This window comes from Stylophora pistillata, chromosome 2, assembly GCF_964205215.1.
Source record: "Stylophora pistillata chromosome 2, jaStyPist1.2, whole genome shotgun sequence".
Taxonomy (NCBI): Eukaryota; Metazoa; Cnidaria; class Anthozoa; order Scleractinia; family Pocilloporidae; genus Stylophora; species Stylophora pistillata.
The window spans coordinates 58,139,571-58,165,066 of record NC_142520.1 but is presented as its reverse complement, the minus strand read 5'-3'; the positions used below and the strand labels follow the sequence as shown (position 1 = coordinate 58,165,066).

The window sequence follows — 25,496 nt, the reverse complement described above, 5'->3', positions numbered from 1 at the left end:
AATACTCTTCCTTCCAGCTCAATTGAAGATCAAAGGATAGAATCTCATGTTATTAACACTGTGCATATGTGCGAAAGTTAATAACAACGAAGAAAACGCCAAAACATAATTTTTCTCTCAATAAGATTAAAAAAAAAAAGTTTCAAATCGTCTTCAACAGGTAGCTTAACGCACTGGTCCTTTTGGAAACTTAACATTAGTTTCGTTGTAAGTTTGGTACATTAACACCCTGTAGCTTTTCGAGCATATGTGTTCTCTTCATGCGAAAAAATACGTGCGTTGCATGATCGGCTTAACTTTCAAATGCAGATGCCTAAAAGTAACGAATTAACAACTCATTTGAATAATTGGCAAGCTACAAATGTCCTAATAGTAGACTACATCATCACCTCTCTTTTAAACTGATTAGTTTTTCATTGCCTTTTTCGATTTTCACATTTGTGCGGAAGTTCAGACGCAAGGCACATTAAAATTTTGGTTCTGCTAGAGTCTTTGGTTCTGTTAGAGTTGCAACCTTTAATTTAGTGCGCTATCAACGCCATGAGTCAGCGAAAAAATAACGTGCTCTCAATTCTTTTTAGAGTTTAAAAGGTGGACATTTCGAGGGCTCGGAGATTAATTTTACCGAGCAACTTTCACTAGTTCAAACAACAACAAACATATGAAACATATGTATGAACTGCGGTTATGAAACGTATATGTGCACGATCCTTCGCAGTAAAGCACTATTTGAGCAATAGTGAAAATCAGACCTGAAAAAAATTTCAGGCCTGTACGGGATTCGAACCAGTGACCTCTGCGATACTAGTGCAGTGCTCTACCAATTGAGCTAACAAGCCAACTGGGAGCAGGCCATCAAATTAATTCGACATAAACCCGTAGATGATAAATCAAACAACAACAAACATATGAAACATATGTGTGAACTGCGGTTATGAAACGTATATGTGCACGATCCTTCGCAGTAAAGCACTATTTGAGCAATAGTACAGGCCTGAAATTTTTTTCAGGTCTGATTTTCACTATTGCTCAAATAGTGCTTCACTGCGAAGGATCGTGCACATATACGTTTCATAACCGCAGTTCATACATATGTTTCATATGTTTGTTGTTGTTTGATTTATCATCTACGGGTTTATCTCGAATTAATTTGATGGCCTGCTCCCAGTTGGCTTGTTAGCTCAATTGGTAGAGCGCTGCACTAGTATCGCAGAGGTCAGTGGTTCGAATCCCGTACAGGCCTGAAATTTTTTTCAGGTCTGATTTTCACTATTGCTCAAATAGTGCTTCACTGCGAAGGATCGTGCACATATACGTTTCATAACCGCAGTTCATACATATGTTTCATATGTTTGTTGTTGTTTGATTTATCATCTACGGGTTTATCTCGAATTAATTTGATGGCCTGCTCCCAGTTGGCTTGTTAGCTCAATTGGTAGAGCGCTGCACTAGTATCGCAGAGGTCAGTGGTTCGAATCCCGTACAGGCCTGAAATTTTTTTCAGGTCTGATTTTCACTATTGCTCAAATAGTGCTTCACTGCGAAGGATCGTGCACATATACGTTTCATAACCGCAGTTCATACATATGTTTCATATGTTTTTGTTGTTTGATTTATCATCTACGGGTTTATCTCGAATTAATTTGATGGCCTGCTCCCAGTTGGCTTGTTAGCTCAATTGGTAGAGCGCTGCACTAGTATCGCAGAGGTCAGTGGTTCGAATCCCGTACAGGCCTGAAATTTTTTTCAGGTCTGATTTTCACTATTGCTCAAATAGTGCTTTACTGCGAAGGATCGTGCACATATACGTTTCACTAGTTCGTTGAGTCCGTTTGATCGAGGTCTGCTGTTTCATTGCACATCTCGAATTTCTTGCCAATACCGAGAGGTTTTATTCAATTTTCAAAACCTGAATCAGATTGAATAACAAAGGAGATTTCCTTAGCAAGGAATATTCTTTGTTAAAATAAGTTGTGTGCTTTATTAACTTGATAAACAGCTGCAGATTGAAGAGATATTGTAATGCAAAGAAGTCACCTGACGTTAGTGTGATGTAGAGTAAACATGTGAATCCAACTAAGAGCGAAGATAAGATTAACATTAAAGAGCCACTCACAATCGTTTTCATTGGATGAAATTACATAGCGCCAATTTGTAGCTCTCGAACTTACAGTACTTTTACTTATTCTTTAAAAATAAATGTAAAGCGTTGCACGAGGAGAAAATTAAGGGGACTTAATTTTCTCTTTGTTGTTCGCAATATAATATTAATATACGTATGATGCACGATCCTCGCAGTAGATAGCGCTATTTAAGTAATAGCGAAAATCAGACCTGAAAAAAATCAGGCCTGTACGGGATTCGAACCACTGACCTCTGCGATACTAGTGCAGCGCTCTACCAATTGAGCTAACAAGCCAATTGGGAGCAGGCCGTTAAGTTGATTCGTAATAAACCCGGGAAAGTGATAAATCAGATACAATTAACGGGTTTATTACGAATCAACTTAACGGCCTGCTCCCAATTGGCTTGTTAGCTCAATTGGTAGAGCGCTGCACTAGTATCGCAGAGGTCAGTGGTTCGAATCCCGTGCAGGCCTGATTTTTTTCAGGTCTGATTTTCGCTATTACTTAAATAGCGCTATCTACTGCGAGGATCGTGCATCATACGTATCTAATACCGCAAATATATGAACTTCATATATTTCATTGTATCTGATAATATTAATATTAAAGCAGATACCTAACACCTCCCGGTTAGCTCAATTGGTATAGCGCCGGACTATTGTGCGGGAGTTCGAGAGTTCAAATCCGGCCGGACCAACACTCACGGTCTTTAAATAACTGAGTAGAAAGTGCTGCCTTTGTAATAATTTCTGCAACCGGTTAGACTTTCTAGTCTTCTCGGATAGGGACGATAAATGGAGGTCCCGTCTCACAAGCCCTTATATGTGATTTAAATTTGTGGGACGTTGAAGAACCCACACACTCCTAGAAAAGAGTAGGGCACGTAGTGCCCGGTGATGTGGTCTATCTTTGTGCAGTTTCTATCCAGGGTGAATTGGGGGGAGGGGTGGTGCCTCGCATAGACCTTGTGTTCTGTTCGCCCTAACTCTTCCAGGTGTAGTCACACCCGGTAAAGTCGTTAAAACAAAACAAAACACGCAGATTCACCTGTAGGAACAACTGGCAATGCGCCACTGAATTAATACAATCAACAAGAATCAGTTGTCGATGAAAAATGAATAACTACGTCATTTATGTACACGACGACTGACTTTAAAGTTGACCATCTTTCTTTACACTTTCACCTGCAGCTCCTATTGATGTGCGGAACGCAAGTCATATTATGATCTATTTTTTACTTGTCTCGCCAATATAACTTCTGTAGCTCAGTTATTGAGAAGGTCTGAGGTTCTCTTCCTCGCAGAAGACTCAGATCTGGCAGAAGCAGGAGGAACCCACAGTTCAAGGCCAAAATCGTTTGGAAAGGTCAGTACTAATCCAGAATAAGACTTCAAAGATCATCAGGACTAAGCTTTATCTATAATGATATCTTTCAAACGATGTATTTGTGCTGCACTGAAACAATTCAAAGTCATCACAGTACATAATCGGTTTTCGGACGTATCCTTTCGATGATTTTTTAAGCCGGAGCACTGGAGTTCCGGGTAACTTCAGCCCTACGATACCAGAAGCACCACCATACGAAAGGTGTTTTATGTGATCATTTCTTTCTCAATTACTCAGTGTTCGATCGCATGCTCCTATCAAGGACATTCAAGGCTTTCAGGTCAGTACTACGTTTCCGTCTTATATGGATATATTCTTGTAAAGCCCGGTCTGTCTGTTGTCGGTGATAGACACAAAGGAGACTTCTTTTCAGCTAATGAAAAAGTAAAGAGAAACAAAACACATTCTCCAAGATGCGCATGAGCTGTATTTACAACATATGATTAATTCTTGGAATCACTAACCGCAAACTATTAGTCTTAACTGTAAAATACAAGAATGAAAATCTATTGCGAAATGCAAAATTATTGGAAACTTGCATTTGATTTTTACGTGTCAAGTGACAAATTTTGGTACCATACCAGCTGTATATTTTATCTCAAGGTTTGCTTCTTTTTTAAGACTGTCAGTAATTTACTTCGGCAGTTAATATTATCGTGAGGTCAGTAGGTTTGGAAAAGGCTTGTATTGAGAATATATTCGTGAAAACGAGAGACGAAGATTAAGAGCCGAGAGGAGTGATGCAGCTTTCTCTTGTATCCACCCTGTCAGAGTTAATGGGAGACACCTGATGTCGTCTAAAGGTTGGATCAGGGCTCTCCTTACTGTGAGGGATTTTTTTCAAGTCATGCTTTTCAGAACAACCGCTTGAGTTGTCAGCCACTGAACGAGAGCTTGGGAAGGTTGAATTCTTAGAATTGTCCCACTTCTGTTTCTTGCGAAGATATGCAGCGCGTACTTCACTGCTTCGCAGGACATGGATAACGAAAATGAAGAATCCCTAGAGGTATAAAATTTAAGAAGGATGAGTGGTTGCATGAGTCTGGGATATGAGTGTTGCACAGTGACTGAGAATAGTCATGGAAAGGACTTTTGCTGAACACTAACTGACGTCTCCGTACGTAGCGCGAGACATCTCGAGTCGTCGTCTCAGCTTGTTAAACAGATGGAGTCATCATCAGACTCAAATGAAGAGTTATTTGGTTAGGAAAAGATTAAAGGTCTGCTTCGCTGAGCTGCGTGCTCAATCTGTGCCCTTGTGTATCATTTACCGTTAAATATCGCAAACTGAACGCGCATGTATGTAACAGGCAGCAGTAAGAAAACAAAACTTTGTCTGTTGTTGTCGTGCAAAAGAAATCCTGTTTAAAGACTCCCATTGAGAAGTTGGTAATGCTTGAAACTATTACCTGAAGTGAGTTCAATATGGTGAAGATATACTGGAATACCAGACCCGCATCTGTTATGCTGAGAATACCAAATACCCAGGTCAGGCCCAGAAGAGGAAACAGCACCACGCATGCCTTCAACCCCTGTCTGAAATAATCAGATGTTGAGGGAAAAAGTAAGCATTTAATCTGAGATAAAACAAGAAAATGTCAGCACAGTGTAGACACATACTCACTTGACGTTAGAGGTGTCTTTTGTAGAGTGCATTCTTGTCATCTCGTACACCACCCGGCAAAGGATAAAGGAGTTTACCTGAAATGAAGATTTACGTGAACAAACGATTTCGACCGCAATAGAAGAACTTACTGGAGCGCATTGATTCTCATGAGTTTTTTTGAAGTGCAGCCGCTTATTTCAGGTTCAGTCATCTCAGTATGTGTATATTAATGGTATCTTTAGTACTGTTTTGGATAATCTTTCCATAATCATACTGGTGAGAGATTTTCTAAACAGTAGAGTAAACTTTAACAGAAGTCATCGGTCTTACCAGACAAACCGCGAGGACTGGAGCGGCAAAGGTCCAAATTAAACTATTTGAAAATGAAACCCAGCAGCTGTAGGAAAAGAAAAAATATATATTTTACATCAAAACCACAAGATTAATTTTTAATGTTGAAAATTGTTTATATTTTTCTTTTTTAAAGTGTCATTTACCGTTGAGTGTCAATTTGAAGCACGAATGGACTTGACAAGTTCTTTATTACTGAGACTCCCTCGAGACCTTTCGCAATGTTCCTGATAGAGCGCTAGATTAGAATATAAAGTATTCCCAAACGTTAAAAGGAAAATCTCAAGCCTTCAATATGCTTGCTGAAATACTTACAAGTCACCATGTACGTAGCCCCATATTCCCTCAGTAGAGCCAGAGGCGATAACAATCGATGAAGTCACCATTAGAAGAGGAAATCCTAAAAAATAGTGAATTACTCCATGAATATTCAGTGAATATGAACAACTTGTGCATTTATTTCACCTTTGACATCAATGGACGACATTGTGCATGTGATGGGTCCCTCGAACAATTAAGTTAATGCAAGCGAGATTTATGCATGTTAGGTACAACTTTCATTTAATTTAATTTTTCTGTAATTATGCATTTAGGATAACATTATCGCTGTAGTAGTGGTTTGGATACGTACCCCAGGAGAAAGCGTAGAGTAACTTCATTTTTACAACGGCGTTGTATACCTTAACCACCATGAGATACAAGTAGGCTCCCTCCATAAGCATCCAAGCAAATCCGGCCAGATAGAAATAGTGAATAGATACTGCCACAAAAATACAAGCTTCCTGTAAAACAAGAAAAGAAATTATTTCAGCAATAATGTAAAATTTTTATCGCCGATTCGCCTCCTCGTTTATCAAAGATTCGTTGGGCATATATCTACGTTGCATCTCAACCTTTCTGGTGAAATTATCACATTTGACTCTAATAACATTTACGAAACGTCATTCAATTCTGACAATTCTAACAACTATAATAAAGGTTTATGTGATTGTCCAGATATGTTTTCAGTTACCTGTTTTGACGTGGCATCAATTCCAGCTAGAAAAAAAATTTGCGCCACTGCTATGGCCACAACAAGGTTGAATCGTATCTGAATCTGCTCTTGTTTGAGATTCCTTACCAAAGAAAAAAGATAATAACAAATTTTAAAATCAATCTTTTTAAATCTCTAACATCATCGGCTGGTGAAGCACTTCTTAGTGAAAGGGTTTGTACTTACATTAAAACCAGATAAGCTAAGATGGTGAGGACTTCACCCAGAAGCGACAGTCCACAACCAACAAAAGTAACGATTTCCAAAGCTAATTGATGCCTTTCAGGAATCTAAAACAGCAAAAAGGCTGAGTCCTTCAATCTTAAAACTTGGATTCAATTAAAACCTCCACAGTTATAAAACGACATCCACAAAATGATAGAATAACTATGCTTTACTTTGCTACTCGCTTGGGTTTCTCCCAGTTGCATAAGAACTGCAAAGTTGGTTAGATGATTGCAGTTGCACATAACTTTGGTGTCGGTTCTATTAATCAGGAAACATCCTCTGCTTGACCAGGAGCCATTAACCCGCGTCCTATGTTTAGGAAATATATCTTTCATTAGTTGTCGCGAAGTCGTCAGAGGGAATCTTCGTTTTCAGAAAAACAAATTTCATGTAACATAAGTTGTGAAATGAATTAAGAAAAGGTACCTGATGTCAAAGTCCCAAAAAACACAGTAAGGCTTATCCTGGGGTTTTATAGGCTTAAAAGACAGGAAAAAGAAACGAAAAAAAAATAGTTTTACTGATGCTTTGATGTCTGCATAAAGTATATTCTATATTAAGTCTTCAGATTACATATTGGAGACATGGGCTCTGGCATTCTGCGGTATTTTCATTTATTATGCCTTATGGTGCTCCTCCATCAATTTACCAGAAGGGCCCTTTTACCGTTTACTGGTAGTTTAATGAGAAATTCCTTACATTACATTAATTTATCATCTACGGGTTTATGTCGAATTAATTTGATGGCCTGCTCCCAGTTGGCTTGTTAGCTCAATTGGTAGAGCACTGCACTAGTATCGCAGAGGTCAGTGGTTCGAATCCCGTACAGGCCTGAATTTTTTTCAGGTCTGATTTTCACTATTGCTTAACTAGTGCTTTACTGCGAAGGATCGTGCACATATACGTTTCATAACCGCAGTTCATATATATATATTACATATGTTTGTTGTTTGATTTATCATCTACGGGTTTATGTCAAATTAATTTGATGGCCTGCTCCCAGTTGGCTTGTTAGCTCAATTGGTAGAGCACTGCACTAGTATCGCAGAGGTCAGTGGTTCGAATCCCGTACAGGCCTGAATTTTTTTCAGGTCTGATTTTCACTATTGCTTAACTAGTGCTTTACTGCGAAGGATCGTGCACATATACGTTTCATAACCGCAGTTCATATATATGTATTACATATGTTTGTTGTTTGATTTATCATCTACGGGTTTATGTCAAATTAATTTGATGGCCTGCTCCCAGTTGGCTTGTTAGCTCAATTGGTAGAGCGCTGCACTAGTATCGCAGAGGTCAGTGGTTCGAACCCCGTACAGGCCTGAATTTTTTTCAGGTCTGATTTTCACTATTGCTTAAATAGTGCTTTACTGCGAAGTATCGTGCACATATACATTACTGTATAGAAATGGTAACCACAAGAAAAAACAAACAAGGACACATATGTAACATGAAAATCTTTTTTCAAGAGTTCGTGTATGCATGAGACATGTGCAGACCTACCTCTTGTAAAATAAATGAAATAGTTATGTTCTCTGCTAGCACTGATAACGGGGCCGGTGAGAGAGAACACGCTATGATTGGTGTTTGGAGTTTAGTATTTTCCATTTCCTTTCTGCAAGGTAAATGTTTTCTGTTGTAAACTTAATAATTCGTAAATATTTTTTTTAACGTCTCAACTAAATAGTCTTACTAATTAATAGAAAAGTAAGAAAAGGTTGGAAATTGAATAAGCTTCTATCGAATCCAACACCGCATATCTTTAAATACATACCCATCAAGAAGGTATTGGGATTCATCTGGAAGAAGCTCATGCAGGTCTCGGTAAGCTATTCCAAGTACCACAATTTCTATCAAGAAGTGGATAGTTAAATTGGATAGGATTGTTGATGACATGATAAACAAATTCTCAAGGGAAATAAGGAATTTCTTTAAGGGAGGTACTGTACTGCATGCTCATACTCTACCAAAATCTCCCTTTACACCCAAAATTTTATGCGTGGGCAAATTTTCGAATTTACATTTATCTCATTGAGGCCTTTTAACAACTCACTCACTCAAGGATCAAAGAATATGTATACTTGCAGAAAATTTAAAAAATGTTCACTACAGATCCAATATGAGCAATGAATTATAATGAAGGACGAACGATTCAGACTTACTCTGTTTTTCGAAGAGTATTGGTGGTAAAATGATCCTTCCACTTGAGAAACTATGATTACCAGATGATTGGCCTGGGAAAACGTCAGAAGGAACCACCACTTCCTTTTCATAACCTGCTTTAATATTCTGAACCTCTATGACTATCAAAAGAAAAGAAACAATACTGAAATGCACTCCTAAGCTTCGACCATGGTAAAGAAAGTAACGAAGTAATTGTCACTTGAAATGAAATTTATGTCAGGGTTGGAAGCAAACTGACAGACAGACAGACAGACGGACAGACATCTATATTTGTACAGGATAGCCCCTTCAGTGTAGTAAACACTGGTATCAGCGGGGGCCCTGTTAACCACCCATCCCACCCCAGGGGAGGACATCCATCACACAGTAATCTCGTGCGTGGGGAATTAACGTCTCCTCCCCCTAACCCTGCAGGAGACGGGACCTCCATTTATTCGTCCCTATCCGAGAAGACTAGAATATCTAACCATTTCTTGATGTGATAGAAAAGTAGCATATTCTTCTCAATTATTTTAAGACCACGAGTGTTGGTCTCTCTCGATCAATTATTGCGTTTTCCGGCTTCATTTTCATTTTGTTTTTCATTTTTATATGAATCCTGGATTTTTTTAATAAATGTAAAAGCAGGGTGTCTGTGATTAACAACGATCCTTTAATTAGCGGTTGGAACACGTGGACGCCATGATGGTATTCTTTTCTAATCTTCCCATAGTTCATAGCGAACATTACAAAGTCGTCCGTGAAACAGGAAGAAAATTGATCGAATTTTTTGATACTTGATGCTCGAATTCCATCGATTTCTGTATCTACCCGCAATTACTTTTTCCTGCTTATTAGCAATCCTTACATCTAATCACATTTTAACCATGGCCTTTAATATGATGTTGTGTTACGATTGAGATGTATAAAGGCACTACTCACCGAGGTGCCTTTCAGTGAGTATTGTGGTTGAGCTATAGTTATCATTTTCCAACAGATGCTTCTTGGCATATTTCGAGGCAAAATTTTCAAGGTGCTGAGCTGCAACCAACAAGTTCACTCCTACGCCTAAACTTCCTTCCTTTGCGAATTTGTGGAAAACTGTAAGTAAATGCTCTGTCTCGTTCACTACAGCCTAAAGATGGAAATGCATGACACTCATCAAAAAGTGATTTCAACAATAATCAGAATAAAGATGATAACAATTGAGGGAAAAATCAATACGCAGTTGATAAAAGGTAATGAAATATCGGCTTACCTGAAGAGAATTCTTGTCACCAACACTTAGCTGATTCACCTTATCGAAATATTTTTCAACCATCTAAAAGAAACAAAATTAAATTTCATACTTATTAACTTTCATGTCGTAATTTGCCAGTAGTGGACATTTTTTAAAAAGCTTAGACAGTTAGTTGAAGCTTCTATCCGTGAAACGTACCAGGATACAATATCATTTCAAATAGTAGGCCATCTTTTCGGTTTATCATAATTAATAAATTTGTAACGTCAACGGTAAAAAAGACATCCTGGTATTTACGATTGAGCTTTGTTGGATTTTGATCTCGAAATCAGCTTACACAAAAGTTTTCTTCTGTGCTCTGTTACAGTTCAAGGGGTAAATTGTAAAAATAAAATGATTTCGAAAAAAGAAAACCACTTGGTTGAACCCAGAAGTACCCGTGTGATAGCAAGTTGCATCTAAGCGTAGTCCCAAAAAGAACAGTGACGTCTTGTTTCTGACTTGTTGGCAAATTGAGTGGAAGCCATCACCACAATCAGGTTCTCTGCCAAACGAGTGTTTGGTTAAACCAGTAAAACCAGACAAACCAGTTGTGTAGTAAAGCCATAATGTGATAATAACCTTCTCCTGAGTATCCTCAGTCACCGTTGGAGAGAAAATTGTCGAGAAATCCTTTGATATATTGGTTGTTTTAGACGCCATAATCGTTGTGGTGTCTGTTTCTCCACTCTTGGTTGTTGCTGTTGCTGTTACTTCTGAAGCAAGTGACGTAGTGGGGGTCGATGACGCTGAAGCTATCAGAAAACGAATAGACATAGTAAATGCTCTCTCTCTGTTGTGGCTATAAATTATATCAGTCAACCAGTGGAGAATATGATGAAAAGAAAATAATTCAAATACTGGAAAATTATAGAGGAACGATCGACGTTTCGGCCATATCACACGGCCTTCATCAGGAAACTGCCGAGTCAGCCTAGGTCACGCAAGTGTCACGTGATAGCTGACTCGGCACGTCCCGTAACGCACGGGACGTTTGTGTTTTAATGTTTTAATGGCATTTATAAAGGGTCGTTATGAACAATACGATTTAAAGTGAAAATATTTCTAATGAACATGGATAGCATACAGTAAGGGATATTTCCGTTTACTTGTTCAGAAATGTCGCTTGAGATGAACGGCGTTGCTTTATTTAGAAAACTAATGCAATGCTGCCAAAAAATAATTAAACTGATCAGTTGACTCAGAAATATCTCCCATAAATTGTTTTCAACTTATAGAAAATGAAATTCTCAACCAAAGAAGCTAAAATAGATTTTAATATCTTCTATGGCAGCCTTTTTTTAACCTAAGTTTAGTTCTGTGACGTTTCAGCAAAGTAAAGAATTTTGCAATCTCATCGGAGTTGTTCTGCGTAAAACAAAACTACTGGAAAACAACCCTAAGTGAGACACAACTAAAGAGCATGCCCATGAATGTTACGAGGATGAAAACTCAGATATAAGAAGGTAGGGTCCCTTTAGTGAGCCCGTGCTCAAGGTCAAGAACAAGAAATAAAGAAACATCTTGAAGTATAAAGGCTTTAGAAGTACAATTGATGGTAAAAGCATTAAACCAACGGGGGAAATAATGAGACTACAGAGTTTTGAAAACAAAGATAATATTAACACACCTTAGAGTAAGACAAATAAGAAGCCAGCTCAGAGGAAGAGAAGGCAAGAGACCTACTTTTTAAGTAACTTTGTATGACATCTATGATTTCATCTCCTAGGTCATTTGATGATTCATTCAGGTCAACATTTATTATGTGTGTTTCCTCTTTCGTAATTGCTGTCAAATCTGTCTTGTTCACTAAGTCTCCAACTCCAACACCAATGATGAAAACTCGCTCATTATCCAGATCCGTCAACACTTCATTTAAAACCGCGTTACTAAATACCATCTTGTTATCTACCATTACAACAAGAATACGAATTGCAGTGGAACCCTTAGAGAACTGTTGGAAACCTTATTTCACTTCTTCTAGAGCCTCCACCAAGAGTGGTGTTCCAGAACGTTTTTCGATTTTATTGACGAGTGAGGTTAAGGTGTCCTTGTCTTGCATGTTGACTAAACCTAATTTTATTTCAGCTTCAGAACCGAAGACAAAAATGCTGTAGCGGATTCTGTTAATGCCATAATGGCGCAGATTGTACTTTTCATGAATGCAAAAGTGTTCTTAGAAGAAGGGGAAGTAGCAGAGAGAGCAAAGGTCAAGTCAATCAGTGGAGTATTCTCTGAAGGAAACGAAAGAAAGTCACTTCATGAAGTATCTTAGATCTAAATATTTTCTTAAAATGCTTATGATATCAAAGGTAAAGTCAAAGTATTAGAGTTAAGTTCAATTTTCATTGGAGCAGACAGAGAACATACAGAACTGAAGCAACAGCATATAAGGTAGGGGAGATTGACTGGAGAAATTGGTAAAATGGATATGTTCGATAAATTGAACCACACCTAACGTACTATTAGCTTTCTTCAGAAAAATGATTAGCATATGTACGTGATCGATTGATATATGGCTGGTTTTTCTGAGTCTTGAAACAAATCTAATATGATATTTAACAATTAGTCCACGAGCGCGCGTTGGATATGAGATGATAGATAGCCAAAGAGGTGCGTAGGGCCGAGTTGGCCATAATCATCTCATATCCAACAAGGGCGAGTGGAATAATTGTTTTATAAAAAACATTAAATTAAATTATTCAATTTTATTCAATTTTTAGCTCCCTTTTAACTTTAAGCTGACGCGTACGCTTACCATATTTGTTGATTATGGTATATTGGCTCATATACCATAATGGCTAAGCCAATAAAAAGTCTTGAATTGCATTATCCAATGATCCAGTTTTTAATAAAAAATTTTAGTAAGATATAAAACCAACTTCATTGGTAAGGCACCTGTTATTAAATCAGATTAACCTGTACAGCTGAAGCTGCTTCTTACCTGGGGATCCCTCACAAATGTAGCCGTGCTCCTCAGTACAGTTTGCAGTGCACTCTAGTTTAGGATCATCAGTTACCATGCAGCAGAATGTATGGTTATAATTCGACGCACTCTTCTCCTCAATATAAAGATGGTTTTTGACGATACGGAATGGACTGAAACCTTTATCCGGATTTTGTTCATCAACCCATTTCCAGTGATCACCTCTGAAATGAAAACACCCTAAAAAAGCTGTAGGAGCAGTAACATATTAACTACAAAAAAATACAAAATCCGAGCCAGTGACCACCGCCACCTCTACCTCCTGCATTTATATGTTCATGAATAATTAAATAATTACACAGTGATCACTTACTTCGAAAGCTGGAGACCTATCCAGTACCTTAAGTCATTGGTGGTATTTGATATATTTTTAGCCAGCTGAAGATCGGGAGGGTTCTTGATTTTTGCAAGATGACTTTTATAACTTGAATTACAATCTCTATTCGCATTTGTGTGATCTAATCTGTTATTGTAAACTGTAAACCCTTTTTCACCAGTAATACCTGTCAGAACAGTAAAAGAAAGTGGAATTCACCTTCTCGCAGTTTATCTATTTTCAAGGCACGTTTTTCTAACATACTTTGTACAATAACATTAGAAATGCTCGCTCGCTTACGGTTCGAGACCTATTGTCTATAAAGTTATAGACGATAATAAATGACGTATCATTTAACGCAATGCTCAATCTTCTATCAGCTATAATTATTACTGATCACAAAAATGACGTCAACAATGTTCAAAACTCTGCGGCGTAACCACTTGGCTACGAGTCGTTACGCTTCATGGTATTGGACATGGATGAATCTCGATCGCAGACAACGAAAAACACACAAAATCAACCTCTTTATTATGTTTACTCCGGTAATCAGGTGGTAGTCTAATCTTACCTATTATTTGTGGTTAATAACTACTTCTAAGTTGTGGGATTATTGTAAAGTTTTTTAATTAGTAAGTAAGATCTTTTTGACAGGGAGCCCACGTCACAAAGTGTGGTTTTCAGTGAGGCCCTGCATAAATCTAACGTAAGGATAACAGAAAATATAAATATGGTTATCAAGAAAAGGATAAAAGGGCATAATCAATAGAAGAGACTACATATTTTTAACAAGACGTCTAAAAACTGAAAAATCGGAAATGTCCCTAATGCCGTCTGGGAGAGCGTTCCAGTCATCTACTGCATGACAAACAAACCGATGCTGACCCCATGTACGCTTTGATTGTGGTTTACAAATGTTGTTATTAAAACGAGTGTTATAATCATGCATGTCTTTAAAATGATTAAAATTAAAATTCCAATCAATTAGTCCATTCAAGGACTTAAAAACCAAAAATAGACGATGAGATCTTCGTCTTTTTTCCAATGTATCCCAACCAAGTAGATCAAGAGCTTCTGTTGCTGATGAATGCTTTGGCATATCTAAAATTAATTTAGCTGCTTTATTCTGGAGTAATTGGATCTTGTTCATCAGAGTGGTGTTGGATTTATCCCCCCAAGTCACATCAGCATAATCAAGGATTGGCAGCACCATGGCTTTTACAAAGAGTTCCCTTGTATTTCTTGGCATAAGATGTTTTATTCTCTGTAAAACGCCAAGCCTCTGAGACACTTTGGTCTTAATGTAATCCACGTGATCAGTCCAAGTCAGATTCTCATTGATAATTACGCCCAGATACTTGAACGAATTGACTCTGTCTAACTCCTTCTCCTTGATTATTAATGTGAATTCTTCTAAGGTGTTAAGTTTCCTTGGACCGCCAATGAGCATGAATTTAGACTTCGAGATATTTAGTGTAAGTTTATGCTCGTAGAGCCACTGAGCTAGCCTGTCCAGATCCTGATTCAACATGGTCTGTAGGTCACGGGCTGATTGAGAAGAGCAGTAGATAGCAGTGTCATCAGCGAATAAAGTGACCGTAGTGTTCCGAAGGACCTTGGGTATATCGTTGATGTAAATGGCAAATAGTAATGGACCGAGAATAGACCCCTGAGGAACACCAACGGAAACCTTCCGCGCAGGAGAAGAGGCTTGACCAATCACAGTCTTCTGGTAACGAGAGGATAAGTAGGAATGGAACCACTCAAGATTCTTGCTGCGTAATCCTAGAGATTTGAGCTTCCCGAGTAAAATGACATGGTCAACGGTGTCGAAGGCTTTCTTCAGATCAATAAAAACTACACCATTTACGAAACCTTTATCCATATTACTTAGCACTTCATCGGTAAACTGCGTTAGAGCTAAAGCGGTAGATCTTGCACGTCTAAAGCCAAACTGGTTCACAGCAAGCAGATTGTTGGAGTCGAGGTAGCCGTAAAGTTGAGAATGAACAGCTCTCTCAATTACTTTACTGACCGTGGGCAGGATAGAAATGGGACGATAGTTATCTTTATCGGACTTATCACCTTCTTTGAAAAGAGCAGTCACTTTCGCACATTTCCAAGATGATGGGAATTGACCCTTCTCAAAAGAGAGGTTTATGATATCCCTCAGAGGTGAAGCAAGTACATTTGCTGCATCACGGAGTAAACGTGCACTGATGTTGTCTAGTCCTACCGCTTTATTGGTTTTCATTAGGCGCAGCTGCTTTTCAACAAAGGCTGACGTCACATACTTGAGAGAGAACGATAAGGTAGGAACTGCATCGTACTGAGTCGGTTTTAAACCACGAAAGGCCTTTGCAAGGCTCTTACCGATGCTTGAAAAGTGATTGTTTAGAGTTTCTGCAATGCCTTTGGGGTCAGTCTGCAATTTTCCATGACCAAAAACTGCATTAATTTCATTGTGGTTAGAGGGAAGTGTCTCTTTAATTGCTTTCCACATCTTGGAGCTGTCACCTTTAGCATCTTCTATCAGCCGACAATAATATTTCGATTTCAGCTTCTTTTCCTCGCTATTCGCACAGTTCCTCAATTTTCGGTACATTTGCCAGTGATACTACGAGTTCTTACGCTTCTGAGCCTGTTTCCAGTGGTAATCTCGATCACTCCGAATTTCGAGGAGTTTGTTCGTAACCCATGGTGTCTTTGTCCCCTTCACACGCTTTGATTTTATCGGAGCGTGGTCGTTTGCAATGCTATTGAAAAGACCTTCCCAGAGGAACACGGCATCATCAACATCATTAGCACTTTCGATTATGCTCCAAGGTAAGTTGCTGAGATCACGCAAGAATGCTTCTTTGTCGTAGCTTTTAAAACAACGATACTCGAGCAACTTTGGTGGAAGTTTCTTTACACCTCCCTTGATAGTACAGAACACAATGCTATGATCGCTGATGCTTGACTGCAGAACATCGGACTGCACGACCCTGTGAGTGTTGTTAACGAACATCAAGTCTATCGTGGTGCTAGAATTCTCAGTGACCCGAGTAGGTTTACAAATAATCTGAGAAAGACTGTGTTGTAATGCAAATTCATCAAGTTTACGGCGTAACTGATTCTTGGTGGAATAATCAATATTATAGTCACCCACCAAAACAATATCGGAGTTTTCAGTGTCGATGTGATTTAGCGAATCAGCTAGATTTGAAATAAAACCATCGATGTTCACATCATCAGGTCTGTAAGAACAGCACAGTATCATTCGTTTGCATTTAGGTCTCTTGATTTCCACCCACAGACATTCAAAGTTATGCTTTATGAGATCAGACATAACGACAAAGGGGATTCCATCCCGGACGAAAATTAAAACTCCTCCACCACAACTTTTGGTCAAACACTGTCTATCCTTACGCACAAGCGAGTACCCTGGTATCGTGATCTCATTGTCCAAAATATTTGGAGCTAGCCAGGTTTCAGAAAGAGTCAAGATGTCAAAGGAGTGTTTGTGGACAAGTTCCTTTACATGATCGAGTTTGTTTAATTAACAAATATTTTAGTTCCAATGCTAACTAAAATATTTGTTAAATCCCTCTCTATGTACTGTGTGTTTGGGCTCATTATGATAAAATTTCGTTTCTTCATTCTGTATGAGAGTGTCGCGATACTGAAAAGTTACAGCTTTAGATGTCCGTGTCGCTGTCAGTGTGGTCCCAAAAGTGACGTCATCACGATGACTTCTTTAAAAAATATCTCGTCGTAATACAGGCTCCTGCCTTGCTGTCTCACCGGTTTCTGTATTAGAGATGATTGACTGTCGAATCAAATAAACTGATTTGAATGCTAAAATTCTTCGAGCGGTTAGGCTCTGTGTCAAATAGACCAAAGTCATCAGTTTTATTCTCTCTTGTGTTCTTTTGGATGAAGTAAATCTCCCACTGAAAGCGAACTAAGGGATATGCACATTAAAAAAAGCATGACTTTGCAGCGTTCAAACTGCATACTGTGCACAAATGCAAGCTACTATTGGAGCGGTTTGTTACCAAATTGATACCCCAACTGACTGAAAATAACCGGAGAATGGAAAACGCTTTGTAACTTGAAAAAATAGTCCGAATGAGGTGACTGGTATAATGACGTTGTTCGAGCATAATCCAGGAACTAGACGGTATCGTCATTCTTAATACAGTTTACATAGCGTTTAGATAGTCATTGATATTTTGACAATTAAGTAAAAATTTGATTATATACTGCAGCTGGGGAAGGTTTAAAGCGAAGACGTAAGAGATTGGCCACTTGCCTTCGCCTTGTTGCGAGGGTTGTCGTGCTTTTCCCTCCAGAATTTGCCTCAGACTGTTAAAAATCTTTCTCAAGAATTATTGCAAATTTGTATTCTTTCTCTCTTAGGTAGCAATGGACAACGGCAACCATTACGCGAAAGCTATCACGCTCTTAGTCTTCCCCGTATTTAGTACGAACTGTTGCGTAGAACTCTGCAAGAATGCTATTCAGAGCCTGCGGTTCATACTTTCTCGTCCGTTTTGAAAGCGAGACATTTAACCATTCGTTTTCATTTGGTTGGGCGCCTTTATTTAGGCATTCTCCCTCAAACTCTGAATTAAAACATCGTTACTTCCTCCTCACCTATCCGCCATTTTATTTTTGTTGCGCTTTCGTGCTCAGTTAATTCAGTTTCAACCTTCAATACTCAATTTCAACTCTCTTCAATGTTTGGGATTAATTAACGTGTTCACAGCCAATTAGCATGCTGAAATGATGGCATGTGTGTTATTAGCCGCAGAATCAACGAGTTGTGCATACATGCAACGCTTTTAGAAAATCAATGTTGCGGCTAATTCTAAATATTCCGTTAGATTTTGTTAGTCATGCTGTAATTTATCGTCAAGGAAGAAAAAAGCTTGAGCTATTAATAGTTGAACGCAGACATAAAAACTATGGGTACTTTAAAACTGAAATCTGAAGAGCACTACATCCGTATGAGATGTCGAACATAACCTAGATACGCAATTACAATCATGGATACACCGTTTATCCTTTAAAACAGGGCAATCAAGGATTTGTCACAAAGAAAAAACTCTACAACTGTACTGCATGCAAATAGCCAATCATATGTTACCGAATATGTTACCGAATATGAATAACCCAGTTATAATGTGTATGGAGTACAGGTGATCTGCGCGTGTTAATAGTTTTTCCAAATACTTGAGCTAATTAATTTTTCCATAGCGACATCAGAATAATTAACAACAACATGTAAAAGGCCTATTACCTTAGTATTTATTATACCTTGACGCATGGTCTATCGTAATGAAGCAAACCCGTTATTTTGCGTAGGTCCCTCACGGACGGACAATGGTTATAGAAAGTGTGTTGTTTCGTGTTAAGACTGATTACTTTTCCCAAGAAAGGGAGAACAACACAATGGCTCACGAACTGCCCTAAGCAGACAATTTAGATTTATTTCACTACCTTGAGGGGGGAGAGAAAATTATTATAACAAATTACTCAGATGGAGCAAAACGAAAGAAAGGAAATTTCCATCAAACAAACCGCTTGAAATTATGATCAGACCGCCAAAAGTCATCAAGTCTCGAACAAATGCAGTCCTCATTTTAATTCTGAAAAAAGAAAAATAAACATATGATCAGTGTAAACGAGAATTCTCACCAAATAATTTAAATAGATTGCAAATTTAGAATTGTTGAAATGACTTGAGAACCTGAGCTTCACAGAAAGTCGATTTCTCGTGTACAAAAACAAGGAGGTTTCTATACTAACTGCAATGTAAAGCCTGCCCTTCAACTATTAAGCTGACAGCAGCTTCACAGGAATCGCAGTCAAAGCAAACAATTTGCTCAAAGCAGGACCGAGAGGAAATGATTAATAATAAGTTTTGACAGCCATTACCGAAGATCCCCTGTCGTGTTTTGTCATTTTGACGTAAGTCAATAGTTGCATCCTGCTTTTGTTTGACTTTTTTTTTAATATACAATCTTACATCTTGTAATGGGACACCAGAAATGAGAACTTTTCCCTTCTTCTACAAACAATCTAAATCTAATTTATGATGCGAAATTTCCTATTGAAAAAAAAGAAAGTATAATGCAGTTCTAGAATTGGGACGGAATGCTAACTAAACGATGTATTAAATTTTATCCTTTCGCTAAAAAAGGCCGTCTATTAAAGAGTTCATGACCCACCAACTTAATATTCACGGGAGCATTTGAAAGGTGCTGACAAATGTAGTTTCGTTTCGTCAAATAAACTGCAAGTAGCAACTTATAAAGACAGTTTATTAGGAAATGAATTTCTTAAAAATGTAAAATTTAAAATTGAGACAATTAAACACCATCTGCCTTCTAAGGGCCATTTAATTGGTGACGTCACCTGCTCTGTTTATTTATGTCTTTTATCAGAACGTACAAAATCCTGAATATAATTCCTTTTGATTCTGTATTTAGATGCTTTCTTCGCAGTCTCAAATAAAACTCAGCATCTATTTTCCAAAGTGCAGTTTGATTCGTTAATCCACTACTATATTAATCGCAAAAGAAACTGTGTGTGTTCTGAAACATGACTGACGGAAGACAAACAAATCATATTCGGTAATGTGCGATTGGCTAACTGCATTCAACTCCGGTGGTTATTTTAACGAACACAAGAAGACTGAATAAATGCACGCTCTTTTAATTTAAAACCCAGGAAGACTTTTCCCCATATCTGCTTGAAATACATTGTCGCTCTGTTTCTCTGATACATGCATAATACTCTTGTTACCTACTAAAAGTTAAGTAATACTAAGTGTTTAATCCACCTCACCATTAAAATAGGAAATGGCAATAAGAAAATTACGTTGGTTTTGTTCCTTTATAGAATACAGCAGCTTCAGCGCTGTTTTGACCAAATTGCTTTTCGCAATCGTTCGTAGGCACTAATACAAACTCCAACGAGCAGATCGTCTACTCGCGAAATAAAATACACTCAAGGATTTCTCGTTAGGTTTTTGTATCTTGTCATTCGCAACTCCTGACTCTGGTATAGAATCTCTATAACTCACAACTGCTCTATTGATCAAGGTTGAGTTAATAATTTAGTGCAAATACATCTGACATTTTGTAAGATAAAGCCAATTATTATGTGTTTCCCTATTCAATCTCGTGGATGCGAAAGTTTGATCACAGTGACTTTAGTACGCTCGACAGGTAGACATTCATAAAATATTGCCAAATCATCTACCCAGGTCGATGCAGTACATGAACTTGTATATGTGTTTCTCTGTATCGTGCATGGGATAAATTTCACTAATGAACTTTACCTAAGTTGAAATTTTTTTTCAAACGACAAACTTACTTCTTTGATTGCCCAGTCGATGCTAAAAGCTTTTCTTCAATAATTGAAGAGATTCTACACCTTCAATCATTGAGATCCAGTCGCTCCACTCAGTCGTTTACCATGATATTTGCTATGAAATTACATACCTTCGCTTCCTTATTTTGGACTAATTTTGATAGCTTGATTGCACATGAGTCTCTTCTTACTTACAAATGTTAAGCAGAAGATCTTATCGTTTCCCAGTATCTCGTTACAAAGACGCTTTCATCCATAAAGCGTTCATCGATTTAGGAACACTCCACAGCTTATTCCGCTGTCTGATTGGCTCGGTCAGCCAATGACGTTTTTTATCTCTGATAGTAAGGGTCTATGTTCGTTCATTGCAAAGAAATGTTGTGTATATATACAGAAAGGTTTTAAAAGGGAAGTGCTTTTGCAGCAAAGTTATTCTAGTTGCTATTAAGAAAAAACAGTTACAGCAGTGTATGAATTAAAATTTCAGGACGCCAAGCGGCGAATGAATCGGTCAAAAACTTCATAAAATGGGAAATGATGAGAAGCAGGCGGTGGGAATTTTCTGAAACGGTGCGGACGCTACCCTCTTAGATGTCCAATAATTTATCCAAGATTATCTTGGTCAACACCCACCGTTTTGACCGGTTCGCGTTTGCACTGCTGATGATATTTGCGGGTGTTTGACGATATGGGACACTGTTGAAAAGAGAATGATGTCACCTATGACAAGTGATTCTTAATAAAATGTAGATGTATATTCCTAAGCTCCGAATAGAAGCAGGTTGTATAATTGATCCTTAAGACAAATGCACAGGGGTCGATCAGCATTGGCTTAATTGGTATAAATTAGATGACGTCGTGGTTGTATGTATTTACCTGCCTCTGCATTAATTCTCTTTCCTTCGGAAAATATTTATGAATTTTACTGTTACCACTTCATCTTTGGTTTTGAGCTATGAATCATCCCACTGCATTTCTACCTGCTTATTCACTCAAAGTTTATGATTGGTTTATTACGAGTTGTCCATGTACAAGACCTTCCTCGTGTACGCACCAACCGTTTCCAGCACTCGTTCATCCCAGCAATGTGTAGATTAGCGAACAACAACCTAGTGTAAATATACGTACATAATTAATAGATTCGTAGCTTAGTAGTTTTTTCAATTTCTAGCTTTTAAACGTCACAGTAATCCATTATATCCACCTACCTTTTTCGCTTCAAGCGGTGCATACGGCTTATTCGAAAAACAATCTCTTTTAATCGCATGAAACAACTGTGCCTCCGACTCAAACAAATTCTACCAAAACTGTGTTAATTATGTCTGAAAGCACTTGTCGTATTATGTATTTGTTCGTCCAAACCACCAATGACAGCTGTATTGACATGATTGGAGCCAAGTGAGGTTGCATCAAAGGCAATCCCTTGATTGTGTAAGTTATAGATGAAGGGCGTTTCTTAATTAGTCAGAAGAGAAACTCTTTCAATGGAACAATGTTTGTTCCTCCGGTGACATTAAGCAAGATAGAGCACTAGCTTATTTTTCTTTTCGATTGCTTTTGTGACAGAGTTTAATCCAGAGACCAGATCATCTTTTTCTAACAATCCACATTTTTAATCCCGCGTTGTGCAAAATAGGAAAATTGAAGGGGATGAGTATGACTAAACATTACTATATATGATCGTCTATGTAAGTGTATTGCATAAAGACATTACCTGTCACCCGGCCGGTTTCTTTACTGAATTCTAGTCACCAGCAGTTTGGAATTGATTCTAAGATTTTATCAACTAAATGTTTCTTGGCCTGTAAAAGTCATCGTAAATAAAATTTATTATCTGTTTTATCACACCGATGTCTACTGAATCATTACGAGCATAAAAACGACTTTTCAGGTCTCTCTGAAAACTTTAAACGCTTTTTATGATCATTTCTCTCGGTTTCGTTTCACAAACGAAGATATGTCAGGGACCCCGGGTACGCTTGTGGCAGAGCCGGCAGACATCCTCTGATACAACCGGTGCAAGAGGAGAAGTGGTTCATGCTTTCTTTCCGATCTTTTCTCCTCCTCTTCTCATCAAACTTGGCTCTTCCGGTGCTAGGCATATTAAATTGAATACGTGGGAAGAAGACGTTTGTTTTGTTTTATTCTGCGTTGATAAGAGATAAACTAAAAGTGCTTTCGGAACAATAGCTGATACAAAAATCCTCCCAGAAAATTTTCAGTTACCTGAGTAGGTCTCAGCGTAAGAAGTGAAATCGAGATAACGATAAAACGCTGGCTACTTATCTCGTAGGAATATGCAAATAGCTAGTGTTTTCTATTCAATAGTTATCTCTGACTGCCAAAAGTTTCGGAGCATTATCCTGAAGACCCGCGTGTTCAGTGGCTAACTTGTAACCACGTGTCCTAGATGCCACCGGTCGGAGTTCAAATCCCTGATTTTTTCGTGATGTGCATTGGCATCTTACCAGACTACACGACCTACATAATATTATCTGACGAAACTCCTTTCTGAATAAGGAATTCATTCCAGCGTATATGGCGGGGTTAACAGAGTTTGAAATATACAGAAAAAACATACACAGAAGTTCTACATTCCTAGGCATGCGCATTATGAAAAAGCGCCGTAATACAACAATAACCCACAAAGGTATCCAACAGGACAAGAAAGTGAAAACAACAATGAATAGAGATCTACTTAGTCTAATTTCTTGAACGGAAATGCGGGCTTCATTTCCTCTCGAATGTCTCAACGAGGGAAATACCCCTGCTTGATGCTGACGAAAAGCTTTTAGAACTTTCGAATAACAAAGCGTTGTAGCCAACAATGGGGTGATGAGAAAGAGAGTCAACACTATTAGGTAGTGAATTAGTTTTTCTTGTTCCCCGCGGTGTTTTATTGAACACTGTGCATAACCAGGTACAAACTCAAAATCTTGCAAATTGACCAATCTTGGAATTGCAATGTAGCCAGCCACGAAAAACCAAACAAAAACCAGCCAAATACGAGACCTTTGGCGAGAAAATAGCTTCTTGTAGCTCGCGTTAGATCTACAAATCCGAACGTATCTGTTAAAAGCTGTTAAACTCATTGTAGCCGGCGAAACATAGATGACAAATAAGTTGATGAAAGCGTGGAAATGGCAAATGGTATCTCCGAACGGCCACTTTCCTGAAAACAGAACCAACTCAGCCATAGGCATCACAAAAACCGCTGAGAGTAAATCGCTCACAGCCAAAGCTATGATATAAAAATTAGTAGGTGTGCGTAACCTTGGATTTCTACAAACAGATAGGCAGACCAAAATATTTCCCACGAGCGAGAAAATGTTCAAGACGACTAAAGACAATCCTTCTACGAAGACCAGTTTTGAACTTCTTGATGCAAGATCGTTGGCCATTTCCAGTCGTCGAAAGAGGAACTTTCTCTAGTAAAACTGACACAGTACGTCCCAAATTAAAAGGCAACTGAGCAAACACTCGATTATCGTTTCCGTGTCCATTCTCTTTAAGACCAACGCATAAAATTTTATACTCACTTTTTTTTTACGAAATGTCACTATTGATTAGTCTACTCTGTAAAAAACTTGAAAAAAACTTAATTCTTTGTCTTCCATTTCCGTTCTTAATGCAATCAGAGTGAATCAATTGTTTTATATTTCCTGACCTGAAATGCTAATACAAATACTACGAATCTTCTACTTGTTTACCGCTTGTTTTTCGTTCCAGAATCACTTCTTAAAAAAATGTTACTACTCCAGTTGAACTTAGCCAGAGTTTTTTAAATCAGTTTAATACGAAGGAGCTGAGTACTTCGTTCAAATGTTTTTTCGCTGCCTACTGGCAGGTTTGACTCGAGTATTCCACAAAACGGGGGCGTTCTACAACAAACAGACTTGTTCCCGTTTTGCCTTTAGAGACTGATTTTCAAGAAATGCGGTTCTGTCAAAGAATAAAATTCACAACGCTGTGGTATCAATTTAGAACATGGATTTAAAAAGCTCACTTCATCTAAATTGTAGCGTTTGATCGATCTTCGGAAACAAGTTCTCTTTTTCAGTTTTTGCTTGGTAACAAAATCAAATGCACATATATTTGATGTTCAATATTTCTTAATCAAGTCCAACTGTCTAAATGTGACTTATCTTGTATCCTGTCTGATACATTATAGATATTGATGCTTCGGTTCCATTGTATACAAAATTTCGCTTGAGGCACTGAAAAGTAATCATGGGCGAGGGGGATCACAATTAAGTACAACATAGCATCTGTATTTTGGCTCTCATTTTGATTCACGTCGATCTTGAATTTTGCCGTCAATACTGGCGCTGCAACCCATCCACCTGCGGACAAGAGTAAACATCAGACAAGCTCCTGGCCAATCAAAACATGGGAAATTCTTGAGATTACTTTTTTCATCTCTTTCCGTACTTCAGGTGGCCACAGAGTAATATTTTATTCAACTTCTAACTGAGTTTGTTCAAGCGAAAAAAGTTAGGGCTGATTCTTTAAAGAAGAATCTGTTAAAATATATGTGATAGCATCACTTAATGTTCTTTGAAGCCTTTCTTGCGTGGTGGTTTACATCTTCAAATTACAAATTTATCATTAAAAAAAATATATATATATATATAACAAGTTAAAAGGCCTCGAGCCA

At 38.1% G+C, this 25,496-nt stretch overlaps 2 protein-coding genes and 2 pseudogenes across 3 annotated transcripts in view; 1 reads left to right on the top strand and 3 right to left on the bottom strand.

Moving 5' to 3' along the window:
• Positions 1–25,496, bottom strand: part of LOC148740617 (uncharacterized) — a 1,045,961-nt pseudogene that overhangs the window by 472,313 nt on the left and 548,152 nt on the right.
• LOC111327744 (kynureninase) overlaps positions 1–25,496 on the top strand; it is a 59,396-nt gene that overhangs the window by 22,435 nt on the left and 11,465 nt on the right. The window lies entirely within an intron of this gene.
• LOC148740644 (uncharacterized) lies at positions 3,917–21,609 on the bottom strand (annotated as a pseudogene). Its single transcript, XR_015996687.1, has 21 exons — positions 21,473–21,609; positions 19,043–19,110; positions 13,472–13,661; positions 13,117–13,322; positions 11,859–12,406; positions 10,755–10,927; positions 10,152–10,214; positions 9,836–10,028; positions 8,893–9,033; positions 8,505–8,580; positions 8,234–8,345; positions 7,157–7,209; positions 6,901–7,039; positions 6,689–6,792; positions 6,482–6,584; positions 6,101–6,251; positions 5,785–5,869; positions 5,449–5,515; positions 5,137–5,213; positions 4,922–5,048; positions 3,917–4,512 (listed from the first exon to the last, which is right to left on the bottom strand). The product of XR_015996687.1 is annotated as an uncharacterized LOC148740644 (transcript).
• LOC148740643 (QRFP-like peptide receptor) lies at positions 22,594–24,356 on the bottom strand. Its single transcript, XM_088750797.1, has one exon. The coding sequence runs from the start codon at positions 24,238–24,240 to the stop codon at positions 23,161–23,163; it is 1,080 nt and encodes a 359-aa protein (XP_088606923.1). The 5' UTR covers positions 24,241–24,356; the 3' UTR covers positions 22,594–23,160.

What these genes read in the sequence shown, in the direction of transcription:
- LOC148740643 (XM_088750797.1), bottom strand. Translation starts at nt 24,240, where the DNA reads ATGGCCAACGATCTTGCATCAAGAAGTTCAAAACTGGTCTTCGTAGAA.